Genomic DNA, 16,499 nt, shown 5'->3' on the forward strand with positions numbered 1-16,499 from the left:
TGTATTCAGCTGTGTCCATGTCAAAAGCTTTCTGTCCTGCTCTACCCCCACCTCACCCCCCACCATGCTTCTCTCTGTCCCCCACATCTATATTAATTGTTAATCCTCTTAGGCCTGTTACCATGTCACTGCACGTCTGCTAACTGGATTTTTTTCTCTGTCTGAATGTGCGCGTAGGCCATCTTTGGATGTCCAACATCAGGGTGGGGGGAGGGGGAAGTGCTGGGGGGAGATAGAAAAAAAACAACTGCAAATCGAAATCCTTTCTGTTGCCACATTGTAACAGGCCATGTGTCTTTGGAGGCTTCCTTTCCTCTGTCTTCTTTAGATGCGCTGGTATCTGCTGAAGTTGAAGAGAGCGCATACTAAACACCTGTTGACTTCCATGTGGGAAGACTCTAATGTCATTTATAACTGCTGCCTCTGACACCTGTATTTTCCAGGCTAGTTTCAGGCTCTTGGTTATCTTCTGATGGCTTGTTCTTCAGCTCTCCTTTGGACTTAGCCACATGCCTTTGGTCAAAGTCAAGAATGTGAAAACACTAAAATATATTCCTTGGCTTACCACTGAAAAACTGGATTTGTTGGGTTTTAGTGAAATCACTGTTAAGTTTTAGTGGAGGGAAAATTTAATCTCTGCCATCTTGGAAGGCTGTTTATCTTGTCTTAAGAATCTGACAGAAGACAGAGTAACAAAGGTAGATTCTGCCCTTTACTGTAACACCAGAAAGAAGCCAGGTTGTGTGTGTGTGTGTGTGTGTGTGTGTGTGTGTGTGTGTGTACATATGCAGGAAATGTCTCTTCTCAATCAGCTTCTTTTGGGGGCAGGAAGATTGTGAGTGCTAACAAGGGTAAGAGCTGCAATCTGAGGTGTTCAGCACTGGGTTTGGAATATCTGAAATGTCAGAATACCCATGCCATGACATGTGGTTTGTGTGTTTTGATATGTGTTGGCTGAAAATCAGGGACTGGTGACACCAAATGCAAAGCCCCAGGAGTGCTGGGAAGGGGACCTCCAGGAGAGGCTGCAGAGGGAAATTCCTTACCCCTCCCCCACCCCCACCCAGCTGGGTCATTTAAAGATCAGGGGATCTAGACAAAGACTTTGTCAGGAAAAAGGAACCAATGCTTTAGACGGGTGGGATTCTGTGGAGAGCATAGGCCATGAGTCTATCATTACCCTGTTTGCTCTCATTGGTCAGCAGTCTCAATGGCTAGTATTCCCTTTTCACGTGCTCGCCCAGGATGCACACCTCTTACCTGTCTACTATTCACCCGGAGGTAACAGTCCAGTTCTGAATCTCATCCTGTAGCTTTCCCATTATGCTTTGCTCTTCCTGTCCCTCCACTAAATGCAGACTGTGATCATAGTGGGTTCTGGGAGACACAGAGCTTTCTTTTCATTCAGTAGCCACAGGTTGGTGGTGAGGGAAGCTACTTTCCCTGGCCTAGCCTAAGCATGACTGAGTTCAAGTCAACCTGTTGCATCAGGTGAAAGAGAGGAGTAAGGCGGCTGTGCTGTAACAGACACAGATGAGGAAGTATGAAAGTCAATTACAAATAAGTAAAGTGGGCCGTGCAACAAAATAGTCCCATGGTATTCATGTAATAGAGACTAGACAGAAATGTTTAGTGGCTTAAATGGGTTTATAACTTGAAAATTCTCATTACACACGTACTTTGATGTTCAGGAATCTCTGGCTATATAGGTTACTTCTGGCCTGATCCAGTCAGCAGCTGTTAAGTGACATCACTCCTTAGTGGTCTCACGATGGCCTTCCCATGGTCTTTAGTAGAAAGATGGCAACTCTGACTTTTGAGAGAGTCTCCTCTTCTGGTGACATTTTTTTTTTTTAAATCTTGTTTTCCTCCAGGCATTCAGAGAAGAAATCGCACCCATCAACTTAAAAGTTAAAACAATGAACGATTTGTCCAGTCAGCTGTCTCCACTCGACCTGCATCCATCTCTAAAGATGTCTCGCCAGCTGGATGACCTTAATATGCGATGGAAACTTCTACAGGTACCAGCTCAGCCCTCTCAGAGTACAGAAAGGGAAGGGAAATGCTGTTGTTGCTTTGCATTCACTTTCTTAATGTAGCAATTCTTTGCATTTTTTTTTTAATGTGGAAAACATGCCTTAGAATGTACACAAACAAAAGCCCCTGGCTGGTCTTTAAAACCCACCTTACTTTTAGCCCATATGTTGTCACTACACTCTCTTATTTATTTATTTATTTATTTATTTATTTATTTATTTATTTATGTTTTTGTGAGACAGGGTTTCTCTGTGTAGCCTTGGCTGTCCTGGACTCTCTTTGTAGACCAGGCTGGCCTCGAACTCACAGAGATCCACCTGCCTCTGCCTCCCTGAGTGATAGAATTACAGGTGTGCGCCACCATACCCGGCATATCTGTCTTGACTGTAGGTATCTGATAATGAGTTTAACAAGCAAGCCATTTGTCTTTCTATATCTTGAAACCAAGGTCATCATATAATTATGAGTATAAATCCTTTGGCATATAGAAAGTCACACAAAATCAAGTACTGTAACCTATGGTGAGCCACAGAATCATTTGTCCTAGCAAGGCTCTTAACGGAATCATTTTCTTACCTTTCTTAGGTATTCTCTTTCTTTTGGAAAGTTGCAAAGCTTTTTCTCTTTCTCTTCACATTGATCACTGTATAGAGGCTTTCTTCACGTTTACAGGAAGCCCATCTGCAAGGTAGCTTCTAGAACCGACCTTCCTTAAGCAGTTGTTTCCGTGGCTCTAGACCTAACTTGTAGACTGCGGATTTACCTGAGCAAGGACACATGAGTGCTCCCCAGTGCGAGCCGTGGCTGACTGCTGTCCAAGCCAGGCAGGAGTTCATAGGACAGAGGATCTCTGACGTACTCCGTATCCACTCGCAAAAGCAACTGTGTTGTTGCTGAAAATTAGCCGGGGAAGAGGTGACAGACGAGAAGAGTGAGAGTAAATAATTCTCACTCGTTTCTCTACAGTTTGACACTTCACATTCTATAGTTTTAATAAATTTGCCATTTCAGTCATTTTATTTGCAAAGTACGGTACATTAATATGTTTTTTGAGTCAGTGCAAACATCAAAATGCCCGAAGAGGTCTCACTGAGATAGTTAACACTTTTGCTCCCAGCAGCCCACATGGGAGAAGGAAAGGACCAACTCCTCAGAGATGCACCATGGCACCTGTGTCCCACCCTGACCCGATAGAATCAGTTCTTGTCAGTGTTTTGTATGTTTTCATGATTAAATTGAAAATGTGAGCTGTGAATAATCCAGATTTGACAGCTTTTCCTATCATTGTGAAGAATGTCACTAATCTGGCACAAGGCAGGCAAGGCATATTAACTTTGTAAGTGCTCACAGAAATGTCTGCACCTTTTTCTTTTTTCCTCTGCATCATTATCGTTCATTATTCACATTTGAAGATTGCTCTCCTGGTCTTCCTTGGTTTGTTTTGTTTTTGTAGGGTGTGTGTGTGTGTGTGTGTGTGTTGGTTTGTTTTTGGTTTTTTCCTGTGCCTCTGTTATCACTATCTCTAAAGACATCAGACAACATGTTGGGTTTGAAGGGGAGCATTCATTCTTTAATCCTTATCTTTGATCCCAGTAGCTCCTAGAATTTAAATAAATATCAGTCACGGATAAGGAAACACACACACACACACACACACACACACACACACACACACACACACTAGCAGACAGTGCTGTTTAATTTCGGGGATACCAGCTTACTTATAAAATATGATATTTGAATATTTGTCACAATGAATAAAGTGTATTCTGATGCAATTTTCGTAGCTAGCCAGGAGAAACCTAACTGCCCAGTGAGCTGGACAGGTACAAGTTTTATTTACAGGTAGCTGAAAATGAAATTGACCATCGAAATGGAACAGCTCACCTGCACTGCAGAGACAAATAACAGAGGAGGGGAAGTGGGAATGTCGGAAGGCTGTATGCAGCTGTTGTTGGTTTGCATTTAGTTTCCTGACTGTGTTCTTGTGCCGTTACATACTAACCATAGCGTACACATTAACAAAATATAGGAGGCGGAAGGGATGCGCACAGGCTAGTTCCTACCCCCTCTGTCTCTCTGTCTCTCTCTGTCTCTCTTTCTGTCTCTCTCTGTGTTTGTCTCTCTCTCTGTCTCTCTGATCATTAGATTCAAACATCCAGGAATATCAGAAGATATTTCCCACTCATCTTTCTGATTTCTCTGTTCTGTCATTGTACATACTCACTCGTCTATAACAATCTATAATCATCTAACTGCCTGTCTGCCCCACTCCCCCCCCCACACCCCCCACACCCCCCCCCCCACGAGCCACCACAATTATCCATTTGCTTATTTCTTTTCTTTGTAGAGCTCTAGGCTTCATTTTCCATAGTCTCTCTATGGCCCTTTTACCATCTTTCTTACAAAAGAGGTCTGAGTATGGGCTCACCCCGTGGCCACATCTTAACCTAAGCTGCCTTAGAAGCATGCTTCCTGGGGGTTAGTGAACAGTTTTAAAGCATAGATATGGCCTCAGATGGCCGAAGCATGAATATTCATGTTGTTCTGACTAGTTGTGCCCTCAGGTACTTCCTTGTTTCTCGGTTTCATCTCTAAAATGACAATCAAAATATTATCTAGCTAATGCAGTTTTGGAGTAGATTTAAAGTTCATATAATTAGTTTCGAGTCAATCCCTGACTTTCTTTACCATTATTTAATGTCAAAAGTGGATTTCCATACTACTGTGTTAATAAGAAAAGAAGAGAAAGAGTCTGCCCAAGCAGTAGTGAGTTGACTGAGCAACAGCATCAATTGATATAGTAATTAAATGAAGGATATTATGAAAGCCACTGTCTTAATGTTAGTCCTTTTATCTGGCTTGTGCATGCTCGCAGGTTTCCGTGGATGATCGCCTTAAACAGCTCCAAGAAGCCCACAGAGATTTTGGGCCCTCTTCTCAACACTTTCTGTCTAGTAAGTATGAATACAATTTAATGATCTTGTTAGTTGAATGAGTTAGCAAATCTCTTCAGTTATGCCCAAGAAGCTAGATTCTCTCCTATAGCTATACTTTGAATAAATACATGTTTAAGAAAAGATGTTCAGGAAATATTACTTACTGCTTATGTAATACTGCATGCAAATTGGTAAAGCTTCAAAGGAAAATAAAAATAAATTTGTCTTTAGATGAGTTTTCTCTTTTAAACATTGGTTATAACTAAAATGGTATATCGTTGCTTTGTCACGCAAAGGTTATGAACTTCTCACAACCAAAATTCATGCCGCAAGGTTTTTGAATTAGTTTTTTTCCTCAGTCACAAAAAATATACTTTTAAAAAAGCTGCCCGTGCATTTAAATTACTAACTATGTAAATCCTCAAATGAGAAAATTTTGGTTTACTAGGCTCAGGGCATTCATCTGCTATCATTTCTTGTGTGCAAATGCTGCATACTAAATGTTGCGCATAGGTACATTTAATAGAACATCCTCCAACTAGAATTTTTAATTTCACATGTACTAAATGAAGATTTGACTACATAATTTTGAGCCCTGATTTACTTACCATTCACCACTGAGGACATTTAAGAATGTTGAAGTTTGAAACTCTCCGGTTGAGTATAAATGTTAACTGTTTTTTAGTTGACCTGAGGATTTTGGAGTTAGTTTCTTGGTCTTTGCATACCTATTTCCTCAGATTGCCCAGAGAATTAAATCTGAAAGCTACCAAGTTATACAAAACCTTTAACCCATATTCTGACACAAATATTTCAGCACATATGAATGCCTTTCCTTTTCTTTCCTATGTCGAGTGTATGGAAGAGAACGAGTTGTATAGTTTAATTAAATTTAAGTTAAATTTTAAGCTCAAGGCTAAAGATATTTCTCAACTATGGTAATGCCATTTTACCTGGCACCACAGAGATAGTTGAAGTCAAACTCCATGTCTCCTGACTAAGTTGATTCCATTGCTGTTTTGTCTTGATTTTTAGTTTTTATTTATTTACATTTTTGTCACTGTGACAAAACTGGGACTCTGAATCAAAGGATCAAAGGTCAGGCTTTACTGTCACATTCTTGAGAAGTCTAATTTGTCATTTTTCTCACCCCTACCTCTAACACCCATCTTCAGTTCCTATATTGAGCCTGTAGGTGTTTGTCTCTGAATGATGTGTAGCCTATTGTTGTGGGTAAGGATGGATTTTTTTTTAATGTTTAACATATGGATGCCATTATTGTTGAAATAAATAGACTTTTATTATACTCATTAGATATTAAGTATTATAGATTTCTAAAGCCTATAAAATAAATTAAGGCCAAATTAAAGAGGCATTTGTAAATAATTGAGACTCTATAGTATAAATGATCAGTCATCTGTTAATGATAGAGATGTAACTTTTCACTTGGCAACCTCTCCCATGGAAATATAACTCTTGCTCCTTAAGTCATGAAGTGTCATAGATTTGGCATACACTTTGTGCTGCCCAAGCACCTGGTCTTTCCGTGTTTAGCAGCTGAAATTCCAAGAAGCTTGGTTATTCAAAACAAAATCATTATTAACTAAATAAAGAAGTGTGAGCAAACTTGCAATTAGTACATCTCATAAGTCTTGTTTCTTGCTGCTGAGCATCTTTGGCTTAATTGTGAACCTTGGACTCCATCCACGCTGACTACAGAAGTCTGTTCCACAGGGCACATAATGACACCTGCCCTCTTAGCCTGGTGTCCACACTAAAATGAGGTTGGCTTTCTTGAGAAATCTAGTGCACCCTGTTATTCATCACTATGTCAGTTTGTGAACTTCTATGGACTCAGAAAAATGAGGGGCTGGAGAGATGGCTCAGAGGTTAAGAGCACTGGCTGCTCTTCCAGAGGACCCGAGTTCAAGTCCCAGCAACCACATGGTGGCTCACAACCATTTATAATGAAATCTGGTGCCCTTTTCTAGTTGTACATGCAGCCACGACATTGTATACATAATAAATAAATCTTTTTTAAAAAATGAGTGCCTGCCTGTCATCAAGACAGCAACAAGTGTTTAAGAGGCAGTTTGCTGAACTAGTTTTTGGAAACATGTGGTTGTATCTGAATTGCACCATCAATTTACTAGGTAGGCATCCTTTGGGAAGATATCTTTAAGTCTGTATATGTTGTTTCTTCTCTATCAAACTGAATGTCAGTGTGTAGATCTTGCTGAGTTTTAAAAATAAAATATGGATCTAAAAGGCTTGGCAAAGTTTAGAATGTTACATACTTGTAAGATATCAATGTGCCAAGAAATTAAGAAAAAAAAATCGTGACAAATATCCATGTGAAGGTCTAGTGATAGGTATGAAATTTCATTTCAGTTTACCTGGTAGCTTGTTTGCAAAATCACTCTGCCTCTAAATTCATGTGGGCTGCTCTTCTTAAGTAAGTTTTTAATAATTGATTTACTATAGCAGTAATATATTTTACAAGTAATCAGTAAGCAGAATTGTAAAAAAAAATAAGTACTTCCATTAAAAGGCATAGCATTTCAATTCTAGTGATTTCTCCTGCAAACATGGAATACTGTGGTTTATACATTGCAGATAAAAATAAGAGTCTAATATTTTTCTTAGACGATCTGCTTGGCTCATAAAACCACTTGCCTATTTTTATGTTAAATTTTCTTTCTAAAAACTTATAATTAAATTTGTTTGAGTACCATCTGTTCTTAATAGTTATGCCTATGGATATGATACAAAGTAAAAAATACTATTAGTGATCTAGAAATTCAGTCTTGAGAATTATGTTTTTAATCTGAATACACAAAGTATACTGTGTATACAAAGTTTGCAAATGGAAGCAAGTTCCATGTTGTAATGTTTAAGAACAAGAACCGGATTTTGTGAAAGTGTTTTCATCAACAGGTTCTGACAGAACTGACTGTGGAAGTTGACTCTTGATTCTTTCCTCACATGAATCTTTAAAGCTGTTCTGTTTGGCTTCCTGCTTTTCCTAATTGCAGAAATCCAGCATAGAGCCAGAGTGGGTCCCTCAAGATTCGCTGTGAAATGTGTTCAGTTGTTTTACATTAAGGTGTAAGGCTTGCTGCTTCCAATAACTTTCCTTTGTTTCCTCAGCTTCAGTCCAGCTGCCATGGCAAAGATCCATTTCGCATAATAAAGTGCCCTATTACATCAAGTAAGTTGGTTTCAGTTCTCTTTTAGTGTTAAGAAAATAAAACTTTAGCAAATAATTTAACAGCTCTCCCACCCCTGAAACTTGTTTTGTTGTTGGTCTTTTGATTGTTCTGTTGGTTGGCTGGTGCTTTGCTTTGCTTTGCTTTGTTTGGTTTGAGACAGGGTCTCACTCTGCAGTCCTGGCTGGCCTGGAACTCATTATGTAAACCAGTCTGGCCTTGGACTTGGGGAGATCCACCCAGCCTTTGCCTCCCAAGTTCTGGGAGTAAAGATGTGCACCACCAAATCCAGCTCCCTGTACTTTTAAAAACAGAATTTAGTCCAGTTACCTAGAGGAAGCTATTGGGAAGAAATTAGTTTTGAAATCAGAGAGTGGTCCTGCAGTAGGTCTTCCTGGTTTTAGGGAAAAGTAAAGGAGGAGTTAGTATTTTATCACTATAATCCTCCTCCTCCTCCTCCTTTTGCTCTTCTTCTTCCTCCTCCTCACCATAAGAGGTTTTTTTCAGCCTCTCCTTTCTGTTTTTTCTTACGTGACAGTTTCTCACTCTTGTCTGCTTTACACGTCACCTTAGGATGCTGATCTTGGCTTACGCTATATTTTTTGTCCCAGAAAGAATGATGAAGTACTGCTATTAGCCCTGGCAGTGCAAGTTAGTGAAGCAGTCGATTTACATTTCAGTCCAGCACTAAGCATTGTCACAGGCCCTGTTCTGTGTAAGGAGAACTAGGCCATCACCGTGAGAGTGCACACCGACTATCAAAAGACAGCTGTGGCTCACATTAGCTGTGTGGCCTTGGGCAAGTTGAATAAAAATCTCTGTGCCACATTTTCTTTGTTTCATGTCTACATCAGTGTGTGGTCTCCTAAAACCCTATGCCGATGCTAATTGAGCCATCTGATCTTTCTTTTAGGAAAGCTCGTGAGTATGGAATAGCACTTTTTAATGTACCTTTCCTTTTACCCTGAAATCAATTCTCATTTTAAAAACAAACTTGATTGCCACCATCTATAAAAGTGCATCAATCAATATATGTTGCATTGTCTTGTGAGAATTTAACTCTTGTGTTCATGGACAGCATTTGGTATATTGAGATGTGATGAGTTCTAAAATGAGGCATCCAAGCAGCTGGTGGGTGTATAATTTCTATAGGCATCAATGGAAAGGAGTCCAAGACAGGGTGAAATGACTTGTATTACTGCAAGCAGGTGTGGCCATCTAATTCAAATGTAAAACTTTCTTAAATGCTGTATATTTTTATATCAACTAATAATAACTATGAAAGTAGTGTTCGAGACCTTTAATTTGCTTGGGTATATTGACTTGAACCAAATATTAGGGCTTCAGTTATAAGCCTGAGACAGAACAAGCCCTTCCCTTAGAGAGGGCCAATCTCAACCCCTGGGACTTGGACCTTGTTCTTCTTAACATGTAACAGGGTCAACAACACGTAGTAACTGAGTGCGTAGGGTTGCTTAGCCGGGTCGTCTCCAGGTTGTAGCATACGGTAAGCAGATTACTCTGATAGTCAGTGATAGCATGAGGCCCGTTAACAAGGGAGAAAATGGCGGAGGAGAGGCCAGACTTGGTGAGGGAATTGCAGATGCAACTTTGAAATTGGAAGAAGTGCAATCTGAATCTGGGAATAGAGTCACTCCCGAGAGGCTGCAAGGAGAAGTGGCATCCTTGTTGACCTCCCAGAGAGGAACGCACCCCTGCCGGACCCAATGCCAGTCTTCGGAAGCATTTATGTGGTAGCATTAGAAAATGGTCAGATACACAGTCCGAGTTTACAATCCCATAAAGATTCGATTAGAATTAAATGATGGATTGCTTTGACCTGGATTCCTCTGTCATCAGATTTTGTTAAAATGCGAGCTTGATCTACTGAAGCAGTGTTTGTTTTCTCTCGATAAAGATACTTGGAGGCCTCTTACTCAGTGAAGCTTACACAGTGGGTTTTTTTTGGGGGGGGGGTTGTTTTTGCCAGGGAAACTTGGAAAGCTCGTCTTTAGTACATATACTTCTGTTAGCTGAAGAATGTCTGTTTGTCCACAACAGTAATAGATGACCAAGGACAAAGCAGTGATGACGGCTCTCTGACTCCTAGACTTCATGCCGGAATATGGATGCGAGAGGACAGTGTTATCGCTCAGACTGTTATTCTTTTTTTAATTTTTGGCCTTTAAAAATTAACTAATTAGTTAATTCAATTAGCATCCCAATCGTGGCCCCCTCCCTCCCTCCCTCCTCCCAGTCCCACCCTCCATTCCTGTCCCCTTCTCTCCCTCCCCTCCCCCTCACATAGGAGAACCCTTCCCACCCCTCCCAGTTCATCAAGTCCCATCCAGACTGAGCACATCCTCCTCCACTGTGGCTTAGGGAGGCATCCCTGCCAGGGGGATGTGATCAAAGAGTACACAACAGAAATCTTTGTCAGAGACAGCCCCAGTTCTGAGACAGCGCCGGTTCCTCTTACTAGACCTACACATGAAGACCACGCTGCCCATCGGGTACATATTATGCAGGGGGCCTAGGTCCAGTCATGCATGGTCTTGGTGCTTCAGTGTCTGAGAGCCCCTCTGGGCCCAGGTTAGTTGGCTCTGGTGGTCTCCTGGTAGAGCTCCTGTCCCCTCTGGATCTTTCTTTCCATCCGCCAACTCTTCCACAAGGCTCCCTGAGTTCTGCCCAGTGGGCAGACTGCCGATTCTCATGGAGAGAAAATATGTGGGAGAAAAGTTAGTTTATCTGATAACTTAATGCTCGGTCAAGAGCAACAGTGGAAAAAATAATATAAAATGCAACGAAGGCAGTTCTTTAATAATATTGTTTAGAGGTAAAGCTTCCTATAATGTCTTCTATATCTTTTAGTAAATATCAGATTTTCTTTTCTTTTTTTAAATGATTATGGTTTGGCAGCTTCATACATGCATATAATGCATTCTAGCCATATTTAGCTCTCTGCTGTCTCTTACCCTCTCCCTACCTCCATCCCCTTCTGCTGCCAGGCCCTCTTATGTTCATGTCTTTTGTTTTAGTTTTGTTTGTTCTTTGTGACTCAGGTCCTCCTGGGTGAGCCTGGCTCTGCAGCTATTCACTGGGGAAAGGGCATTTTCTTAAGTACACATAGGTCTAGTGTTAAATGTCTCTTAAGCTATTCACAATTTAGAGCAAATTCTCATGGTTTTATAAAACCCATTTAACTGGCATTTTTCACTATTTACTCTGTTATGCAACTTTCCAGTTTATTTCCCCATAGAAAAAAAGGAACATTAAAACTTGGGAGGTAGAGCGAGAGAGCCAGTATTTCACATGGAGAATTGTTATGAAAGCAAAATTTAATCCTCAGATAAATTCATAAGCAAGTAAATGATAAATGAAAAGGCTTTTAATGTCTACTTCCCTTTGCATGCCTGTATGAATAAGTAGGAAAAAATGTTAAAACCTATTTAGCATTATTGTCATGCTATTAGCATTTCCTGGGGCAAATTGAGTGAGCTGATTTAGCGAACAGAACATAGTATTCAAGTAGAAATTTTAAGATTACATTTTGATATACTTAATTCTCGGGTACAGCAAGAGAATTTGAAAGGAGAGGTCAAACTATTTATAGCTTATATCTTAATTGTATAGGTTAAATAAGGTATATATGGTGCACGCCATGATGGTTTTTCATTAACATTTGGAGTACACTCCAGTGAGTGGCATATTTTTGAAGAGTGCCAGGATATAGATCTGACATGTAAGAACACGTCTATGTGGCATGAATCCTTCCTTGTTAATGCCTGTGTTAGTCAGGTGCCTGGTCCAGTAACACATGCCTGAGATGAAATAAATAAACCCAGAGAGAAAAAAAGGTTAAATCAAAATGCAGAGTTGTGGAGCCCAGTCCCAATGGATACACTTACAAATCCTCCCTCGCCTACAGCTCAGAGACTATGGCAGAAGAGGAGTGGGAATAATGTAAGAGCCAGGGGGTCAGGGAGTTTGCTGTGAGATTGTTGTGCCTCCTAGTAACATTAGAAGACACACCCATAAAGTCTCACCAACATGTCTGCCCAAACACGTGCTGAACAAGGATGACACCAACGGGCACGCCAAGCTGGATGGGGGAAAATCCACAATGCCTCAACCTTATTCAAAGGACCTACAGGCAACTGAGGAAAGCTGGGAGCAAGAGAAGTGACCCTCCCAGCACTCCCAGCAGAGAGAACACCTGTTGTTTGTCCAGAGCTAAGTAATCTGCCCTGAAAACATGCATACAAGTGACATTATATGGATTCCGCAGCTTATATTTAGGAGTGTGTGTGTGTGTGTATTATGTATAGTGCATGCAGTAACAAATAGTGAAACAGAGGCCATGAATTTGAAGGAGAGTAGAGAGGGCTATATGGGAGGATTTGAAGGGAGAAAGGAAGATGGAGAAATGTAATTGCATTATAATCTCATAAATAAAAAGAAAGTAGATAATGTCCTACTTAAGGTTTATATCGCTCTGAGGAAACACCATGACCTCAGCAATTCTTATAAGGAAAACATTTAATGGGGGCTGCCTTTCAGTTCAGAGGTTACTCCATATTTACCATGGTGGGGAACATGGTAGCATGCAGGCAGACATGGCGCAGGAGAGGGAGCTGAGAGTTCTACATCTGGACTGGCAGGCAGCAGGAAGGGCCTCGTTTGAGCTCCCGAAAACTCAAAAGTCCATCCCCAGTGAAATACTTCTTCCAACAAGGCCAGTCCTACTCTACCAAGGACATGCCTCCTAATAATGCCACGCCCATGAGCCTAGAGGGGCCTTTTTCATTTAAATCACCACAATACAGAAAATGAATAGAAAAAAAAAAGACCCTAAAAAAACAGATGAAAGAAAGGAAAAACAAATTACTTTTAGTTTATAGTCTGGATGTTCCAAGGCCTGGTTGGTTGTTCCTATTGCTTTGTTGCCCGTTACCAAGAAGCATATCATAGGAGAAGCCTGTGGAAGAGCAATGCCCATCCCATCCCTTCATCTCACAGCAAGGAAGCTAAAGACAGGAAGAGGAAGGAACTTCAGAGGCAAATACCTAATGATCCTAATGATGTCTTACTAGGCCTCACCTCTTAAAGGCTCCACAACTTCCCAGTTGTGCAACTTGAGGGAGCAAGCCTTGAATACAGAGCCAGCAGAAGTAGAGTAGTTAAAAGCCAGGCTTTGGCAATGACTTATATTGACACATATATTAAAGCAGTATTTGCTGCCAGAAAGGGGAGACTTTCCCAAAATAAACCTGCTTATTTTTTCTAAGATTGTCGGTCCAGTGGTAGCTCACTCTACTCTGAGTTTAGAAAGTTTGATCTCGGCTGCTATTGCTTTCATAATATACAGAACACAAAATAAAAATCTATTATGAACTTTGGTTCTCTCCATTGTAAAGTTTTGTTTCCACATTATGTGCTTTGTACATATTTCCCTAGCTAACAGTTAGCTTTCAGGGAGTTTGAGGGGTCAAGGAATGATGGTTAAGGCTTTGGCTAATCTTTTCCTATACGCCACATGCGGCAGGTAAAACCCACTGCTTTCTTAATAATAATAAATAGTTATCTTAGCTAATAAAAACCATAAGTGAAATAAATTGGACTTAAAACTGTTTCATTACATTTTTGTCTGTTTGTGTTTCGAGTGTGCATGTGTGTAGGGGTCAGAGGACAATCCACTATGGACATTTACGGAAAGGCCCTCCTGGTTTTGGTCATGGGTTAAAGTGCTTTTCTATAAGTGGTAGAGAATAAAAGTATAAATTAAGTTTGAGAGGTGAGCTTTCTTTCCCTCATTCCTGTAATTTATCTATATCTCCTATATGTTTGTCCTGGATAGACTACTTACATAGTGTAGAGGAGCGAAACAAAGGGAATTTCTTCTGGAACTGTGGGCCTTGCTTAGGGAGCACAGCAGCCTTGTTTGGGCCTAACTAAGGGGAGGTGAGATGGGCTAGTGTGAGAAGCCCCGCCCCCCCATAGCCAGGCACACGTGAAAGTGAAAGCTCATCAAGGTGCCTGTCTGCCAGCAACAGCTAAGTAATAGGAGGCAGCTTACTTTTAAGGATTGTAGAAATGGTAAGCCAGAACCAAATGAACCCACAGCAAAGGTATATCCACAGTGCGAGGTAAATGTTTCTCTCTGGAAATCTCCCCACAACCGCTTTTTCTCTCCTTCCTTCTTTTCCCTTCTCTGGAGGATGTGTTAGACCCCTGGGCTCCAGATTTATAAGTAGAGGCCCTTGGGACACACTGAGTCCCTTCCAAGACCCAGAGCTTGTGGTTTGTGCTTTAAAAGATCAAGAAATAAATAAATTTGAAGCACAGGAAAACGTGAAAGTCCCTTTAACCAAGAAATGGGTCTGTGGCTCATTATTGGAAAATACATATTTCAAATTCACTGGGCCAACTCTGCTGATGGAAGGAGAGAACGAAATTGCTTTGTGAAGGAATATAAGCACCTTGGGGTTACTAAATCTCCCCCGTGCTTGGAGGCGACCTCAGACAAATGAGCACACAGTGGCTAACTTAGGAAACTAAATAGTAGACAGCAACGCCTTCACAGCTGGCTACCAGGGAGCTGTCCCTGGAACCACCTATCACAGTCCCCACTGTCCTAGTTAACTGAGATCACAAAGATGGAGCTGACCATGCCTTTGAAAACAGCATTGCCTTTTCTAGCATTCATATGTACATTTCTGGGACCGTGCCATAAAACTGGCTTAGAAAATTCTAGATTCCCCAGCACCATTGTAGTGTAGTAACACCATCATGCTCAGTTTAAGGTTTCTTTCTTCCTTTCTTTCTTTCTTTCTTTCTTTCTTTCTTTCTTTCCTTTCTTTCTTTCTTTCTTTTTTAATTACTGAAGACAATGAATGGTTCAGTAATTAAGAGCATGTGCTGCCCTTGCCAAAGACCCAAGTGTCGTCCCAACATTCACTCAATTTGGTTATTCACAGCTTTCTATAACCTCAGGTCCAGGGAAATCCCTTAGCCTGTGGGGGCACCTGCACTCACTTGCATGTTATCCTCCTGCATACACACAACTTAAAAAAATAAATAAAAATTTAAGTTATATATATATATTTGTTTGTTTATTATGTCTATTAGAAAGAGGGGACCTCCCCAGTACAGAGGTGGAGGTTAAGAAAACTCGAAACTATGTCTTCTACCATGTAGGTTCCAAGGGCCAAACTTAGGTTGGCAGGTTGGGTAGTAAACATTCTTCCTTATGGAGCCATATTGCTAGCGCTAAAATGTGATTTTTTTAGGATCAGGAACATATTCAATGTGTAAGTGTCTGCCATGAGACACAGAAAGGATGGCTGTGCTGCCATCCACAAAAGAAGTGTATGTGTGTCCTTTATTTTGTGAAGGTTAAATGGCTAAACTTATTATTAAATTAAACAACACTATAGAATTAATAGTGATTAGAAATTATAAAATAAATAGAATAGCACTTGTTCTGGCTATAAAGTAAAATAATATAAAAAGGATTTTACATGACTGTCTAGAACAAATTAGAGGTAATTATTAATCTGCTTTAAAAATAAAGAAATGAACAGGTGAAGTGGTAAAAAAACTTTTTTTGAGACGCTAATAGACGTACATTCACTTTTCAAAAGGGACCCACAAAGAATACAGTGGTACATTCCTCTGCTGAAGTCATATTCCTGATGTCCCCACCCTAAGTCAGAGCCATGCCAGGCTCTCCAGGGACAAGGCAGGAGAAGATGGCTGGTGGAAGTATTGTTGGCTGGTTCAAGTCCCCTTATTTGAGGATGAAAGGGAGGCAGAGGTGTGGTCAGGGTCTTTATTAGTTCTGGGTCCCCTGTGTGTATTGAGTGTGTGCACATTCACACTTCTAATCAATCTTTAGTGCCCTGCATCAAACCATCACCTGTCCCTCTCCTTACACCTAGGTCCATCCATCCTGAAAAATTAATCCTGCTGCTTAATCTAAAGCCAAGTCCCAGCAAACCTTCTCTTAGTCCTAGACCAACTATTCTTTCATTCCTGCCTGCAGTATTGACTTTCTAAATTTGGGGTGTGGTGTACCTATTTCTTACAGCCCTCTACAGGCTGTGCCTTTGGGCTTGATCCTGAATCTCATATTAAGTACACTTTACAGTTGAAGTCAACAGAGTTTTTTACTCTTTATTTATTTATTTATTTATTTATTTATTTATTTATTTGTACTTTCTTCCTCCTGTCCTCATCACTGCACATAGCCAGCGACATTTTAAAAGCAAAGTTCTGATCCTTTAAGATATATCTCCTTTGAATTACGAACAGT

General features: G+C 40.6%; 1 protein-coding gene across 10 annotated transcripts in view; it reads left to right on the forward strand.

The window, feature by feature from the left end:
- Positions 1-16,499, forward strand: part of UTRN (utrophin) — a 490,767-nt gene that overhangs the window by 395,761 nt on the left and 78,507 nt on the right. For all 10 annotated transcript variants that reach the window (XM_084777015.1, XM_084777016.1, XM_084777011.1 and 7 more), the window contains 3 exons: positions 1,875-2,021; positions 4,916-4,994; positions 8,127-8,187. In XM_084777015.1, coding sequence (XP_084633141.1) covers positions 1,875-2,021; positions 4,916-4,994; positions 8,127-8,187 — 287 coding nt within the window. The remainder of the gene's footprint in view (positions 1-1,874; positions 2,022-4,915; positions 4,995-8,126; positions 8,188-16,499) is intronic.

This window comes from Acomys minous (genome assembly GCF_964271855.1).
Source record: "Acomys minous genome assembly, chromosome: 3".
In the NCBI taxonomy this organism is placed as follows: Eukaryota; Metazoa; Chordata; class Mammalia; order Rodentia; family Muridae; genus Acomys; species Acomys minous.